The sequence below is a fragment of the Hypomesus nipponensis genome, chromosome 12, assembly GCF_054491055.1.
Source record: "Hypomesus nipponensis isolate SF chromosome 12, ASM5449105v1, whole genome shotgun sequence".
NCBI classification, from domain to species: Eukaryota; Metazoa; Chordata; class Actinopteri; order Osmeriformes; family Osmeridae; genus Hypomesus; species Hypomesus nipponensis.
Window position 1 is genome coordinate 3,970,771 of NC_140372.1, and position 16,730 is coordinate 3,987,500.

The 16,730-nt window shown below is 52.4% G+C and overlaps 1 protein-coding gene across 4 annotated transcripts in view; it reads left to right on the top strand.

Annotated features, from left to right (window-relative positions):
- Positions 1–7: 7 nt before the first annotated feature.
- The window catches only part of LOC146260720 (intersectin-2-like), a 26,136-nt gene continuing 9,413 nt past the window's right edge, over positions 8–16,730 (top strand). Inside the window, exons 1-25 of one of the 4 annotated variants that reach the window (XM_084668702.1) lie at positions 8–236; positions 4,628–4,874; positions 5,549–5,625; positions 5,947–6,039; positions 6,170–6,233; positions 6,767–6,951; positions 7,060–7,311; positions 7,564–7,660; positions 7,824–7,966; positions 8,830–8,893; positions 9,020–9,157; positions 9,237–9,334; positions 9,450–9,712; positions 9,805–9,954; positions 10,202–10,342; positions 10,445–10,532; positions 10,626–10,765; positions 11,404–11,484; positions 11,954–12,156; positions 12,310–13,136; positions 13,618–13,742; positions 13,902–14,180; positions 14,454–14,647; positions 15,445–15,494; positions 16,109–16,275. In XM_084668702.1, the coding sequence (XP_084524828.1) occupies positions 5,619–5,625; positions 5,947–6,039; positions 6,170–6,233; positions 6,767–6,951; positions 7,060–7,311; positions 7,564–7,660; positions 7,824–7,966; positions 8,830–8,893; positions 9,020–9,157; positions 9,237–9,334; positions 9,450–9,712; positions 9,805–9,954; positions 10,202–10,342; positions 10,445–10,532; positions 10,626–10,765; positions 11,404–11,484; positions 11,954–12,156; positions 12,310–13,136; positions 13,618–13,742; positions 13,902–14,180; positions 14,454–14,647; positions 15,445–15,494; positions 16,109–16,275 (3,849 nt within the window). In that variant the 5' untranslated portion in view covers positions 8–236; positions 4,628–4,874; positions 5,549–5,618. Of the gene's footprint in view, positions 237–4,627; positions 4,875–4,903; positions 5,626–5,946; positions 6,040–6,169; positions 6,234–6,766; positions 6,952–7,059; positions 7,312–7,563; positions 7,661–7,823; positions 7,967–8,829; positions 8,894–9,019; positions 9,158–9,236; positions 9,335–9,449; positions 9,713–9,804; positions 9,955–10,201; positions 10,343–10,444; positions 10,533–10,625; positions 10,766–11,403; positions 11,485–11,953; positions 12,157–12,309; positions 13,137–13,617; positions 13,743–13,901; positions 14,181–14,453; positions 14,648–15,444; positions 15,495–16,108; positions 16,276–16,730 lie in introns of those variants that run through there. The other 3 variants (XM_084668700.1, XM_084668703.1, XM_084668701.1) reach the window with 3 other exon arrangements.

A 16,730-nucleotide genomic window follows, 5' to 3' on the forward strand; every position in this document is an offset into this window, starting at 1 on the left:
TAGTCAAATCAACGTCCCTGCCTGTGCCCGGAGCTCCAGCGAGCGAATTCAGCCATGTTGTTTGTGTAGCTGACAGCAACAGGTTCACAGTTCTAAACTTCGTCTTGTTTCAGTTTCTGAATTGTTTTATTAGTACTGCAAGGCTACATACACGGGTGATAATCTGACGGACCTAATCGACTTTGAATTGAGGACCCAGAGGAGACGAAAGTCCATGTTTTCCCCACTAGTTAGAGGTATGTTGGCACCCGAAACTGCCTCTCAGCGGACAGCTTAGCCAAGTTTGATATTGTCACAAAATGTGGTATTGATGGGATGCCTATGTACAACGGAGGGATATAACATGTATTAAAGCCAGCGCCATTAAAACAGGTGCTTCACAAAACCGGTTAATTGCAACGTTAGCAATAGTGCAGCGCTCAAAATAGCTACAACTTATCGACTCTTGTTCGATTATTAGAGGACAATTGGGGCATGGACGTGTGGTTAAAACTATCTTGACTGGCCTGGATGATCGTTTTTAACTTTAGTTTTTACTAGTTGCACAACACAAACTACAAAACTTATGTGAGTGATTACAAAAGGAAAAGTTTGTAATCGGAAAAGATTCTTTTCAAAACTAGTTCAGCAGGTTACCAACTTGTCTCTCTCTCTTGCTTGCGACCAGCGACCAAGAATGCAAATGTCAGACTTGAGATTTTTTTCTTCTTCTTTTGTTGTTGTTGACTTTCTGGTCTGGATCCCTATCGGCAACACCTAGATGTTTAATATCTACTGGTGGATACATTGTCAACAATATCTGCCCGTTTGAATCACTAATATAGGCCTATCTGTGTCCTCTGATTTGGATCTTACTGTGGTGGTTTGTTTAGGCTGTCTGTTGTCGAGCCCCCGCAATTCCTCCATGTGTGTTCACCTGTGTACTGGCGCTGAATGATTAGGTCCCCTTGACGTCAGTGTACGTGGCAGATGGAGCATAGTTGTTTGATGTTAAGTACATCAATCACAAGCTATGTCCGATGCTGAAGGGAGTTTGTCAGTTGAGGTAGGCCTCGAGCCTCAATACTTTTATGGCCGGGGACGGGGTTGGGATCAGGGGTGGAAGTTGAGGCCATTACCAGGCTGGGGCAGGGGTAGAGGCTGGGGCAGGGGTAGGGGCTGGGGCTGGGGCAGGGGCAGGGGTAGAGGCTGGGGTAGAGGCTGGGGCAGGGGTAGAGGCTGTGGACAGGGGTAGAGGCTGGAGTAGAGGCTGGGGCAGGGGACAGGGGTAGAGGCTGGGGACAGGGGTAAGGGCTGGGGTAGAGACTGGGGCAGGGGACAGGGGTAGAGGCTGGGGACAGGGGTAGAGGCTGGGGACAGGGGTAGGGGCTGGGGTAGAGGCTGAGGCTGGCATTGTAACAAGGAAGGCAACAGTGTCTGGGGCTCTGTCAGAGCCAGGCCTGGTTAGTTGGCAAGGATCCAGGGAACCTTGTGTTGACTGCCATTCATTTCCTTGAGGGGTGGGTGCCGGCTATGTCCCTTGTTGACACCCCTGTCCTAGCCCTGCTGCCACAGCGGATCTGTCCTAGCCCTGCTGCCACAGCGGATGTGGAGAAGGGCTTCTAGCTTGCTGTGCTTCAACTGTACACATGGATATACAAAAATACTTCACTTTTGACGTTGTCATTTTAGACTTTCCAGGCATGTGTGCTGTTGGAGTGGACTTGTTTTCCTCCAGTCACCAGCACACCACTGGTGGAAGAGTACGTGTGTCTCTGACCCAGTTAGCTGCCCAGTTAGCTGCCGTATTGCCGGCGATGCCTGAAAAAAGGAGTTGTTAGCGAGTAAGACTGAAGATCAGAGTTTCCCCTGACGACTTCTCAGAAGCGTTATGGATGAATGCAACATTGGTGAGCTTTAAGTAGTCCCACACCTTCTTAACAGATTAGCCCAACCCAGACAGTTCATCCAGACCAGATTAGTTGACCCATACCTAATCTCTCTCTCTCTCTTTCTATCCATCCATCCACCCATCACTGACCTTTACACACCATCTCAATCACTCAGTGTTTACCGACGGGAGATTGGTGTGGTTCCTTCACCACCAGAAGCGGAACTTTCTAGCGTGAAGGCTTGTGAAGCTAGTAGCCGGCCCTCCGCAGACGGAGCCTCCCAGATAGAGCCAACATGTCCCTGTGGTGTAGCAGCCTCCCACCACAGATGTTTGGGTCCCTGTGTGTGCAAGGTCATCCACGTGTTGCATGGTCCTGCTGTACAGGAGGTCGTTATCTGGCAGGCGACATATTGCTGTGTTGCAATATGCCTGTTTGTGTCAGGCAGAGCGTGAAGGAGAGAGGGTTGGGGGTGGATATTGTGGAGTTAAGTGAGAATGAGGGTTTGAGAGACAGAATGACAGAGAGGGGGAGGGAGAGAGTGGGTTGGGGACTGTGAGTCATTGTAGGCCTGCAGTATAGGGTGGTGTTTGAGCTAAAGGCTACAGGCTTTCATGCACACGAGAGACATTGGAGGGAGTGGTATGCTGCAATCCAAACAAAAGAAAAACCAACATCATTCATCATCGGGCAGCCAAATTTATTGCTGTGTTTCATTATTCATGATAATGGCCAGTCAAGTGCAAGTAGGATGGAGAGAGAGAGAGAGAGAGAGGGAGAGAAGGAAAGAAAGAGACAGAAAAGAGATAAGACCGAGCTGTTTCAGATGAGGTCACAAAGTGAAGTCACCGATCCCCCGGACATGTGAATGGAGCTTCTAGAACTTCAGGCTGGGTAGTGTAGTTCTCTTCTCCCAGCATGGAGGAGACCCCCCCTCCCCGCTGGAGCCTGGAATACAACACCACAAAGGTTCTGCTCTTGGTCGCATCAGAGACACTGTAGTTCTTACTAAGAGAGACTACTCTTCTGGCAAAGACTACAAATCCCAAGCCTCGTCCCAGATAGATCAGATTAGTTGATCTCGGTGCAATCTCTCTCTCTCTCTCTCTCTCTCTCTCTCTCTCTCTCTCTCTCTCTATCTCTCTCTCTCTCTGTGTCTCTCTCTCTGTGTCTCTCTCTCTCTCTGTGTCTCTCTCTCTCTCTCTCTCTCTCTCTCTCTCTCTCTCTCTGCGTGTCTCTAGTTTCTGTCTACTCTGCTCGGGATGAGTCCGTCTGCATTCCTGGAAGATGAAAGGCTGGATGACTCAGTGTTCAGACACTGTTGAGTCAGGTGCATGCTTCTCCCCACTTACAATTGTGTGTGTGTGTGTGTGGGGGGGGGGGGGGGGGGAGACAAAATGATACAGAGCAAGACACTGAGTTAACCATGAGTCTAATATAAGTGTGTGTGTGCGTATTCACTGTATCAGCTCCTTGCTCTTCCTGTTCAGAACTAGTATCCCAGCACTGGTTTCCTGCCTCCAACAATTCCACCAGCAATTGCGACAACCGTGTGTGTTTGTGTGGATGTGACAACAGTGTGTGTTTGTGTGGATGTGACAACAGTGTGTGTTTGTGTGGATGTGACAACAGTGTGTGTTTGTGTGGATGTGACAACAGTGTGTGTTTGTGTGGATGTGACAACAGTGTGTGTTTGTGTGGATGTGAGTGGTTCTTTGGTTGACTCCGAAGGCTTTGTTTGTCATCTGTGTCTCCAAAAGGCCAGACCCACTCCAGATTTCACTACACAATGCAAATTAAACCTCTCTCTCTCACTCTCTCTCTCTCCCTCTCTCTTCCCTCCATCCTGCCTCCCTGTCTACTCCACCATGATCCATTAGATCTCATTTGCATCGGCTCTGCAGATCCTCTCTACATGTCGGGCGCCTACACAGCCTGTAGAGGCTCCCCAGCCACCCACACACCCTGCCTGGCCAGCCTTCAGCTTTAGAGACCCTGGTTACCCTGAGAGACACCAGGGTTAGAGACCCTGGTTACCCTGGGAGACACCAGTGTTAGAGACCCTGGTTACCCTGAGAGACACCAGCGTTAGAGACCCTGGTTACCCTGGGAGACACCAGCGTTAGAGACCCTGGTTACCCTGAGAGACACCAGCGTTAGAGACCCTGCTTACCCTGGGAGACACCAGCGTTAGAGACCCTGGTTACCCTGAGAGACACCAGCGTTAGAGACCCTGGTTACCCTGAGAGACACCAGCGTTAGAGACCCTGCTTACCCTGGGAGACACCAGCGTTAGAGACCCTGGTTACCCTGGGAGACACCAGCGTTAGAGACCCTGGTTACCCTGGGAGACACCAGCGTTAGAGACCCTGGTTACCCTGAGAGACACCAGCGTTAGAGACCCTGGTTACTCTGAGAGACACCAGCATTACAGACCCCTGAGAGCGGGGGGACAGATGGCTGGCGCACTCGCACAACACACACCCCATTGTGAGGTCGTCTTGCTTGACCACATTATCCTAACTGCACACACACACTCATCTCTCCGTTTTCATGTTTCTCAGGATCAGTGTCCCCCCAGCTCTCTCTCTCACTCTCCCTCACTCGCTCACTCTCCCACACAGCCCCAGATATAACAGTACAATGTTGAAAATAGGTATTTGCCCAGACCCGACTTAATGATTTTTATGAATCAATTTCAAACTTAAGTTTTGTATTATTCCTCATATCTCTATTCCTTTTCTTTGCTGAATCAGTTTCCTGCTTGTCCTCCCTATCTGTGACACATCTCCGTCCCGGGAGAGGGTGCTGAAAGTCCCCCTCGCATCACTTCCTGTCACCTGACCGTGGCTGTGGAGAAGAACAGGAAAGCTTGTATCCGTTGGTTACTTGTTAGGAAGCCGTTTGTGGATTCTCTGGAATGCTGACCCTGCAGATTCTCCTCCTACGACTTGATGCTTGTGGCTGGACAGCTGATGCGGTCGAAACAGGACCGCTTTTCAAGTGCAGCTTTGTTTTTAGCTCTCTTAAGGAGCCCACATCGATAAGAGGAAACTGGAAAATATGTGTGTTAGTGGTGAAGTTGGTTGTGTTGGGTCAGGTGGATTTGAGTATTCAGTCTCAACTCTGTGGTGCTCCCCTCTACTGAATGTTCCAGTATTACTCTGTTATCAGTACACACACACACACACACACTATTACTATTTCCAGAGGTTAAGGTATTTGTGTGTGCGTGGAATATGGGCTTTCTGAGAATGTTTCTGATTAGCCCAAAACACTGGAACTCTGTCTCTCTCTCTCTCTCTCTGTCTCTCTCTGTCTCTCTCTCTGTCTCTCTCTCTGTCTCTCTCTGTCTCTCTCTCTGTCTCTCTCTGTCTCTCTCTGTCTCTCTCTCTCTCATCTTTCTCTATGTCTCTCGTTCTTTTCTGTATCTCTCTCCCCTGTAACTCAATTGCAATGTGGAGGCTGAGCAGTCCTCTGCCCTCCCTGCATTATTGATGAGAGGACTCTGTCGGCGTGTGTGTGTGTGTCTGTGTGTGTGTGTGTGTGTGTGTGTGTCTGTGTGTGTCTGTGTCTGTGTGTGTGTGTGTGTCTGTCTGTGTGTGTGTGTGTGTGTGTGTGAGCTCGGGATGCTGACTGTGTGTAGCCTCAGGGTGCTGACTCTGTGTGTGTTGCAGATAACTGTGAGCTATCCAGCAGCTGAGAACAAGACTGGTAGTCCCCCCCCCCTCCTGCCCACCTGCAGCCATGAATGGTAAGAGTCGTGTGTGTGTGTGTGGGTGTGGGTGTGTAGGTGTGTAGGTTAGTAGAAAGTGTTTACATAAGGTAGTGAAACCAATCATTTCTCTTTCTGTATACTCAACCTGAGATGTTTATCTTCCAACCACACTCTCTCTCTCTCTCTGTGTCTCTGTCTCTCTCTCTCTCTCTCTCTCTCTCTCTCTCTCTCTCTCTCTCTCTCTTTACACTGCTGTGATTGGTCTGTAATTAGATACTGTGGTGATGTACCTTGTGTCAGAGGAAAATATTAAAAACATGTTTTTTTAAATGTATTACTCTTCCCCCTCCCCCCCAGGGGGTGTTAGTGTGTGGGTCATCACCCCAGATGAGAGGGGAAAACACGACCAGAAGTTTGACACCCTCTCTCCTGCCATGGGCTTTGTCTCAGGTACACACATGTACACATTCACACACGTGTACACATACACACATGTGTACATGTACAAATACACGTGTGTTGAATGACGTCCCTTCTCCTCTCTGGTCTGTGACTTGCTGTCTGGTCTTCCTGTCTCCAGGGGAACAGGCCAGGAAGTTCTTCCTGCAGTCAGGTCTGCCTTCTCCAGTGCTGGCTGAGATCTGGTGAGCAGTGAACACACACACACACACTGTCTCTCTCTATCTCTATCTCTCTCTCTATCTCTCTCTCTCACACGGACACACACTCCAATCATAAAATCTTTATCTCCCAATTTCAAATCACTTCAATACCTCTCTCCCTCCTCTCTCTCTCTCTCTCTCTCTATCTCTCTCCCTCCTCTCTCTCTCTCTCCCTCCTATCTATCTCTCTCCCTCCTCTCTCTCTCTCTCCCTCCTATCTATCTCTCTCTCTCCCTCCTCTCTCTCTCTCTCCCTCCTCTCTCTCTCTCTCCCTCCTCTCTCTCTCTCTCCCTCCTATCTATCTCTCTCTCTCCCTCCTCTCTCTCTCTCTCCCTCCTCTCTCTCTCTCTCCCTCCTATCTATCTCTCTCTCTCCCTCCTCTCTCTCTCTCTCCCTCCTCTCTCTCTCTCTCCCTCCTCTCTATCTCTCTCCCTCCTCTCTCTCTCTCTCCCTCCTCTCTCTCTCTCTCCCTCCTCTCTATCTCCCTCTCTCTCCGTTTTCCCTTTCTCTCTCAGGGCTCTGGCGGATATGAACAAGGATGGAAAGATGGACAGACTGGAGTTCTCCATCGCTATGAAGCTTATTAAGCTCAAGCTGCATGGCACGCCCCTCCCCTCGGCTCTGCCAATCATCATGAAGCAGCCCCCAGTGCCCGCCCCTAGCCACGCCCACTCGGCTGCCATGTCCAACTCGCGCTACGGTTATTTTAAAATTCAGAGTTTCAAGTCTTTATTTCACTATTTGTAACAAGTACATTAGAATTCATACAAGAGAGTGTTAACTCGTTTTGTGTGTGTGTCTTCCTCAGGGATGGGCTCTATGCCAAACCTGTCGATGATGCCAGGGGGCGTGGCCATGCTGACCCCCATCCCCATGACGACAACAATCTCACCCATGACCCCCATGACCTCACTCACACCCCTGGTCCCCACGGCAACGGGCATGAGTCCTCTGGTTGGCTCCAGCACCATGCCCCTGCTGCCCTCGCTGGGAAACCCCGCGCTGCCCAACGGCACCATGGGATTTCTACAGCCCATGCAGAGTGGAATCATGGGAACTGGTGAGAGGAGTCTGTCTGTCTGTCTGTGGTCCTGTCTGTCTGTAAGTCTGTCTGTCTCCTAGTCTGTCTGTCTGTCTCTCTGTCTCAGTGTCTCCAGTATATTTCCCTGTCTGTTTCTCTTTCCCTCTGTCCACTATAATCTAACAGTGTAAATGATTATATGTGTGCCCCTCAGCAAGGGCAGGAAAGTGTATGCTAATGAAGTAGCTGGAGAAACTGTGTGTGTGTACTGACCTCTCTGCTCCTCCCCAGGTCTGACTCTGTCAGGTCCATACTCCTCTCCGCTGGGCTTGTCCTCCTCTCCTTCAGTCAACATGTTCTCCTCTCTGCTGGACCTGGGCTCCAGCAGGTACACACACACACACACACAGATAGCACCTAAGCACACACACCGACAGATATCAACCAAACACACACAGATATCACCTCAGCACACACCCACCCATATCCAGATATCACCTCAACACATACGCCACTCCTCTTTTTGACTGACTCCTCCCCTTCTCCCTCAGCTCCGCCTCCTCCTCCCCCTCCTCCCTGGTGGCCGCCTCCCCAAAGACCGCCCCCTCTGACTGGGCCATCCCCCACGCCACCCGCCTCAAATACAGACAGCAGTTCAACAGCCTGGACAAGAACATGACCGGATACCTGTCAGGTGGGTGTGTCTGTGTGTGGGTGTGTCTGTGTGTGGGTGTGTCTGTGTGTGGGTGTGTCTGTGTGTGGGTGTGTCTGTGTGTGGGTGTGTCTGTGTGTGGGTGTGTCTGTGTGTGTGTTAATCAGTCATGCCTCGTCCCCCGCCCCAGCATGTGTGGAATGCAGGAGTGCAGGTGCCCTCACGAGGCGGTGTGTCAGTCATCATGTGACCTGCTAGCTTCACATTCCAGCCTCACAGCTCCTCTCTGTCTCCCAGCCTCACAGCTCCTCTGTCTCCCAGCCTCACAGCTCCCCTCTGTCTCCCAGCCTCACAGCTCCCCTCTGTCTCCCAGCCTCACAGCTCCTCTCTGTCTCCCAGCCTCACAGCTCCTCTCTGTCTCCCAGCCTCTGGCAGCTCCTCTCTGTCTCCCAGCCTCACAGCTCCTCTCTGTCTCCCAGCCTCACAGCTCCCCTCTGTCTCCCAGCCTCACAGCTCCCCTCTGTCTCCCAGCCTCTGACAGCTCCTGTCAGTCAAACACTGCTTCCTCTCAGGACTCCCTCATGTCTGGGCCGTGGGATCTAGAAGCTTTGAGACACAAACACACTTTCTGCCACACACACACACTTATCGCTCTCTTTGTGTGGTGTCTTTAACTGAGGAGAAAGGCCAGGCCTTGCCAGACCTGTTTCTGTGAAACTGTTACGACACAATATAACACACACACACTCTCGCTCACTCACACACACACACACACACACACACGCACGCATAGACTCTCTCTCACACACACACACAGAGTTACTGTATCACTCAGACATGCTCACACATGTATTACCACAACACACACACACACACACACTATCTGAACAGTTTCTGTTTTTCAGGTCCTCAGGTGAGGAACGCCATGGCAACCACTATGCTAAGTCAAACACAGCTGGCAACCATCTGGTGAGTACATCATCATCTTCATCATCATCATCATCATCCATACTCTTATGGACTCTGACTGACTCTGGACTGGACTCTGACTGACTCTGGACTGATCAGCGTCGCCTATAACCTGTCTCTCTCTAGGACCCTAGCGGACGTAGACAAGGATGGCAAGCTGAAGGGGGAGGAGTTTATCCTGGCCATGCACCTGGTGGATATGGCCAAGACTGGACAGCCCTTACCTCTCAGTCTGCCTGCAGAGCTGATCCCTCCATCACACAGGTACACACACACACACACACACACACCCATTCACTTCCCCCACCCAGGTAAACGTCTCATATCCTGTGTGTGTGTGTAGGAGTGCTGTGAACGGCAGCAACAGCAGCAGCAGCTCCCTCTATGCTGCCCTCACTGATGACCTGGAAGTTGAACCAGCGCAGAAGACCAGGAGCAACTGTATATACACACACACACACTCTAACACACTCACATACAAATGCACCCACGAACACACACTAGCACACTAAAATCTTCGATCCCTCCCTCCTCCTCTCCTCTGGGTGGGCTGCAGTGTCTTTCGAGGACAAGTTCAAGGCCAACCTGGAGCGGGGCAACGCGGAGCTGGAGAAGAGGAGGCTGGCCTTGCAGGAGGCGCAGAGGAGAGAGGAGGAGCGCCGCGCACAGAAGGAGCGAGATGAGCGCGAGCGGAGAGAGCGGGAGGTCAGGGAGCTGGAGGAGAGGAGGAGGAAGGAGGAGGAGAGGAGGCTGGAGCGACAGAGGGAGCTGGAGAGGCAGAGGGAGGAGGAGAGGCTGAAGGAGGTGGAGAGAAAGGAGGTGAGGGCGCAGGCAGCCGGGAACCTACTTGAGCATGGGGGGGTGTTTCGGCTCGTCATGTTTAAGTGTGTGTGTGTGTGTGTGTGTGTGAGGCGGCCCAGCGGGAGCTGGAGCGTCAGAGGAAGGAGGAGTGGGAGAGGAGGAGGAGAGCAGAGATGCAGAGCCAGAAGGTTCAAGAGCAGGAGGACATCAGCCGGCTGAGAGCCAAGAAGAGGAGTCTGGAGATGGAGCTGGAGGCTGTGGTGAGGACACACACACACGCACACAAGCACACACACACACAGTCACACACACACACACACACACACACATGGTCACACACACATTCACTCAAACCTACAGTCAGAAATGACATAAAATGCACATTCATGTGGATGAACTCTTACTTTCTTTCACCCCTTATCTATTTTTCCCTTTCTGTCCTCACATGCTTACTATCTCTCTCTCCCCTCCTTTGTCTCTCTCTTTCTCTCTCCCCTCTGTCTCCAGGGTAACAAGCACAGACAGATATCCGACCGTCTGCGCGACGCCCAGAGCAAGAAGAGGGTTCAGAAGAGCGAGCTGGAGCTGACCAATCAGAGAAGAGACACCCGCAGACAGGACATAAACACTTTGCAGCGACAGATGGAGGTGTGTGTGATTTTCAGCGATTGAGTGTATCACCGTAACCTCACCCTCCCTTGTCAAGTCTATCCCAGCCTGATGATGCGTTTCCTGTTTCCTGTCCTTAAGGAGTACCAGAGGAAGTTGTCCCAGCTGACCCCAGAGCAGCAGAGGCTCAGTGAGAAGGTCAAGAACATGGAGCTCAACAACCTCCCAGGTCTGACTGCACCCCCTCTCTGCCCCTCTATCCCCCCGCCCGCCCGCCCCTCTCTCTGGGCAGCTCTGCTGACCTGTGTCCCCTGGTCCCCAGTGTCCACCATGTCCACCCTGCGGCGCAGTGTGAGCGAGCGGAGCGGAGCGTGCACCAGGCTGAGGCAGCAGCTGGACGCCCTGGAGAGGGAGACGGCCTCCACGCTGGCCGACATGGACCAGTACAACAACAGCCTGCTGGTGAGAGCACACAGGAGGCCGGCCGGGGCCCAACTGGACCAGGCTGGGCCAAGCCCCTGTAGACTGGACCAGGCTGGGCCAAGCCCCTGTAGACTGGACCAGGCTGGGCCAAGCCCCTGTAGACTGGACCAGGCTGGGCCAAGACCCTGTAGACTGGACCAGGCTGGGCCAAACCCCTGTAGACTGGACCAGGCTGGGCCAAGCCCCTGTAGACTGGACCAGGCTGGGCCAAACCCCTGTAGACTGGACCAGGCTGGGCCAAACCCCTGTAGACTGGACCAGGCTGGGCCAAGCCCCTGTAGACTGGACCAGGCTGGGCCAAGCCCCTGTAGACTGGACCAGGCTGGGCCAAACCCCTGTAGACTGACCAGAGATTCCTGCTTGTAACTGTGTGTTTCTAACCATCAGCTTCCAGACTGTTTCTGCCTTCCTTAACCTTCCTCTCTTCCACCCTTTTCTTTTTCTCCCTCTCCTTTCATCCTCTCCCTCTTTCCCCCCTTTTTCCTTAACCATCCTTTTTTGTTTATCTCTCTCTTTTCTTCATGCCCCTCCCCCCTTGTATCCTACATTCCACTACGTTTATGCCTCACCTCCCCTGAATGTGTTCTCCACCTCTTCAATCTCCCCCCCTGCTGCAGTGTGCTGCTGCAGATGGAAGTGTACTGCAGGGGCTGCTCTCTCTACTGGCCTGCCTTAGTAACCTCTTCTGCCTCCTTAAGGTGCTCTCTCTGCCCCTCTCTCTCTGCCCCTCTCTCTCTGCCCCTCTCTCTCTGCCCCTCTCTCTCTGCCCCTCTCTCTCTGCCCCTCTCTCTGCCCCTCTCTCTCTGCCCCTCTCTCTCTGCCTCTCTCTCTCTCTGCCTCTCTCTCTCTCTGTCTCTCTCTGCCTCTCTCTCTCTGCCTCTCTCTCTCTGTCTCTCTCTCTCTGCCTCTCTCTCTCTCTGCCTCTATCTGCCTCTCTCTCTCTGCTTCTCTCCGCCTCTTGTGCTCTCTCTCCCTTTCTCTTTTTGTCCCTCCCCAGCTGATCACCCAATTCCTCTGTAGCGCTTCATGTGTGACCTGTGGTTGTCGTGTGTGTGTGTCTTACATCATAATGCCAATACGGCCCAAGTCATTACGTCACCTTCACGTTTTTGTACAAAATCTGTCGCATAGACATAAATATGCCGTGTGTGTGTGTGTGTATGTCAGGACCTGAGGGCCAGTCAGAGGAAGCAGCAGTCTGTCCTGGAGAAGCTGCAGAGCATCAGGGAGGACAAGCTGAGAGAGCTGAAGAGGCTGAGGCAGCAGGAAGAGAACAGGAAGAGGATGGAGGAGGACAGGAAGAGGATGGAGGAGGACAGGAAGAGGATGGAGGAGGACAGGAAGAGGATGGAGGAGGAGGAAGCTCAAAGGTAACCTGCTGCTCTCAGTAGTATATAGAACCATAAAATCAAAACAACCCCATTAGCCTGCATAAGACAATGTTCTGTCTCTGTCTCCCCTCTCTATCTCTCTCTCTCTCTCTCTCTCTCTCTCTCTCCTCCACCCACTCCTCTTCCCTCTAGGCGTATTAAGCTGGAGAAAGAGCGCCAGTGGCAGGAGAAGCTGCGGAAGGAGGAGGAGGAGAGGCAGAGGAGGCTGCAGGAGGAGAGGGAGGCCAAGCTGAGAGAGGAGGAGGAGAGGGAGGCCCAGGCCCGGCTCCTGGCTGCCAGGGAGCTGGCCGAGCGAGAGCGCCGGGCCAAGGAGGAGGAGGAGGAGAGGAGGAGGGAGGAGGAGCGGAGGAGAGACGAGGAACGCAAGACACAGGAGGAGAGGAGACGACAGGAGGAGGAAGACAGGAGGAGGAGGGAGGAGGAGAGGAGGAGGCTGGAGGAGGAGAGGAGGGAGGAGGAGCGGAGGAGGCAGGAGGAGAAGAGAAGGCAGGAGGAAGAGAGGAGGAGGTTGGAGGAAGAGAGGAGAGAGGAGGAGCGTAAGAAAGAGAGGGAGGAGGAGGAGAGGAGACGGCAGCGGGCTGCCGAGGCTGCCATCAGAGACTCTGAGGAGAGGAAGAGAGCGGAGGAGGCGAGGAGAAAGAGGGAGGAGGAGAAGAAAAGGCAGGATGAGGAGGAGAAGAGGAGGCGCGAGGAAGAAAGGAAAAAAGTAGAGGAGGACAGGAGGAGGGCGGATGAGGAGAGGAAGAGGGCGGATGAGGAGAGGAAGAGGAAGGAGGAGGAGAAGAGAAGACTGGAGGAGGAGGAGGAGAGGAAAAGGGCGGAGGAGGAGAGGAAGAGGGCGGAGGAGGAGAGGAAGAGGAAGGAGGAGGAGGGGTCCGGCCAGCAGCAGGTGAATGGAGGGAAGTCTGATATCCAGGCGAAGCTGACAGCTCTGCTACGAGGCCTGGAGGAGAGGAAAGGTTCGCAAACATCTCTTTCCCTGGGGTCATAGGTCACTCATAAACCTCTCTTTACCTGGGGTCATAGGTCACTCTTAAACCTCTCTTTACCTGTGGTCATAGGTCACTCATAAACCTCTCTTTACCTGAGGTCATAGGTCACTCATAAACCTCTCTTTACCTGGGGTCATAGGTTCCCTCATAAACCTCTCTTTACCTGGGGTCATAGGTCACTCATAAACCTCTCTTTACCTGGGGTCATAGGTCACTCATAAACCTCTCTTTACCTGGGGTCATAGGTCACTGGGTCTCTATAGCGAGACTTGGGTAATTTAGTCCAACTTTCATATACCAAATGGCCCAGGCTAACGTTCTATTACTTTACCTCAGCTTCCAATGTCTCTATACATTTTTGATCAATAATACATTTAAAGTGCATCAAATGAATGGATTGAGAGTTCTGATTTGTTGGTGTCTGATACATTTTCATTGGCTGTTCTAGGAGGGCTGCAGCCACAGGCCAGGGAGCACAGGAAGTCAGCCGCTCTCACTTCCTTCAAAGCTCTCTACCCCTTCACCGCCCGCAACAAGGACGAGCTCAGCTTCGAGGCCGATGACATCATCGAGGTAACGACTGTGATGTCATCCAGACGACCTCGGAACTGAAAATCGACGTGTGTATACTGATGTCTGTGTGTGTCTGCTTGTGTGTGTGTGTGTGTATCGTCCTGTGTGTGTGGGTATCGTCCTGTGTGTGTCTGCTTGTGTGTGTGTGTGTGTGGTCAGGTGGATGAGTCGACGGAGCGTGAGCAGGGTTGGCTGTACGGCAGTGGGCGGGGGAAGATGGGCTGGTTCCCAGAGAGCTACGTGGAGAGACAGGCCCACCCGCAGGCCCCGCCCACAGGCGCTCTGTACGCCGTGGTCAGCAAGCAGGCGCTCAAGCCCCAGGCCTCCATCCACACCTCCGCTGCTGCCCCGGAGCCGGCCGCGCCCGCCAGCGCCCCGCCCAAGTCCGCCTTCACCCCCACACACCATCCCAGCTCCGCCCCCTCAGAGCAGGGACAGGTATGACCTCTGACCTCGGAGTCCTGGGGAACAGGGCAGGAGGGCACCGGTTGTGTTTGAATGCTGTAGACACACGTTTCTTTCTTTTCCCTCCCTCCATCCCCCCTTCCTTCCTTCCTTCCTTCCTTCCTCCCTACCTTCCTCAAAGAGCTCTCTGATCTAAAATGGAACAATAGGACCAGTCAAGCAGTAATACAGAATTCTCTCTCTCTCTGAATTCCCTTCCTCTGCCTCCCCCTCCCCTCACACCCCTCACCCCCCCCCCCCCCCCAGGTGGTGGGCACCCTACTGGCCCAGGCCCTGTGCTCCTGGACAGCCAAGACGGAGAGCCACCTGAACTTCAGTAAGGACGACGTGATCCGCGTGCTGGAGCAGCAGGAGAGCTGGTGGCTGGGGGAGCTGGGGGGGCAGCAGGGCTGGTTCCCCAAGACCTACGTGGCTCTGCTGGGGGAGGACGAACCCGCCGAGTGAGGATGCACTCATACACTTACACACATATCTACCTGTACATACATATACTTATTAGAGCCTGACTGATAAAGGATTTTTAAGGCCGATATCGATAAAAATATTTGGTGATTTAAAAATCGATATAATAATACATATATAAATATATGTGTGTGTATATATATATATGTGTGTGTGTGTGTGTGTGTTTTCCTAACACTCTTTGGATCAGGGCTTGTGGCGTTCTAAACACGTTTTGCCAACAGGGACGTTGTAGAGTGCCCTCTCTTGGACAAACTATGCAACGCCAACACTCATAACATGGTTGAAGGGTGTTTCGTCCGTTTTTTACGTTTTTTTAAATAATATTTATTTATCGACCATTATAAATGCTGATACCGATAATTTGGAAAATGCCTGATATTGTCCGATAAATATTGGCCTGCCAATAAATCGGTCGAGCTCTAATACTTATACACAACTTATATACACACACACAGAGGAGGAAGCATGTACACACACAGGCGTAACAAAATATAAACCCACAAACGCACACTGTTTCCTGCTATGCACATATTTGTGGTTGTTATCGCAGTTATCAGTGAAGTAGTCCAGTCATGTGTACAGTACCTGTGTGTATGTGTGTGTGTAACTGTAACAAAGGGCATTGGACAAACGTAATAACTGGGGTTAATTCCTGCAATATTTATTGTGAAAACAAGTCTTTACTTCTATTTTGGATATCTCTACACAGTTTTTACCCTGAAGAGAAATCTTTGCTAAATCTTGATAATGCTTTTCGTTTGTCTGTTAACAGCTCTGTGTTTTCTGATGGATCTGACAACAATGAGGGTTCCCAACAAGAAGGTATGGAAGCCTGGAGGAAGGATGGGAGGCAGGGATGGAGGGAGGGAGGCAGGGAGGGAGGCAGGCAGGGAGGGAGGGAGAGAGGCAGGGAGGGAGGGAGGCAGGGAGGGAGAGGCAGGGAGGGAGGGAGGCAGGGAGAGAGGGAGGCAGGGAGAGAGGGAGGCAGGGAGAGAGGGAGGCAGGGAGAGAGCGAGGCAGGGAGAGAGCGAGGCAGGGAGAGAGCGAGGCAGGGAGAGGGAGGCAGGGAGGGAGAGAGGGATATGATGGAGGGAGCGTTCTCCACCCTGCCCCCCAGGGTGGAGGTGGTGGAAGCACAGCTCAGGGGACAGAGGTTGGGGGTTCTAATCTGTTGTTGCTGGTTTCTATGTACTCTCTGAAGGACGTGCTCGGTCCTAATCTGTTGTTGTGAATAGGAACAGGTGTCAGAGACTGACTGTGTTTCCTCCGTCACAGATTACACGCCTCAGTAAACCGAGAGAGCAAAACACACACACTTTCTGCCACGCAAACACACATCCATGAACCCCACACTACCCCCCCCAACACACACACACAAACACTCACGACACATGTGCAGACCCCTCACCTCACGGTTGACCTCTGACCCCCTCCAGAGTTCGTGGCCCTGTACACGTATGAGAGCCCCGAGCCAGGGGACCTGACCTTCAGGGAGGGTGACATCATCCTGGTGAGCCAGCGGGAGGGGGACTGGTGGAGAGGCTGCACAGGAGACCGGGCCGGCCTCTTCCCCTCCAACTACGTCAAGCCTAAAGAGGCTGAGGTACGGACACGCCACACACAGGACACACACACGATCTTACAAGACACACGCAGAGAAGTGTACACACGCCTACTCTTGCGGAAACACGCATGTAGAAATGTGTACACATTCTTACAAAGCTCAATCTTACATTAACATTTAGTCATTTAGCAGACGCTCTTATCCAGAGCGACTTACAGTCAGTACAGGGACAATCCCCCCAAGGCAAGTAGGGTGAAGTGCCTTGCCCAAGGACACAACTTCATATTCGCACGGCCAGGAATCGAACCGGCAACCTTCTGATTAATAGCCCAACTCCCTAACTGCTCAGCCATCTGACCCCCCCCCCCCCCCCCCACAATCTTACAAGACACATGCAGAGAAGTTTACACTTGCCTACTCTTGCACAAAAACACGCATGTAGAAATGTGTCCACATTCTTACAGAGCACACGCAGAAATGAGCACACGTTCTTG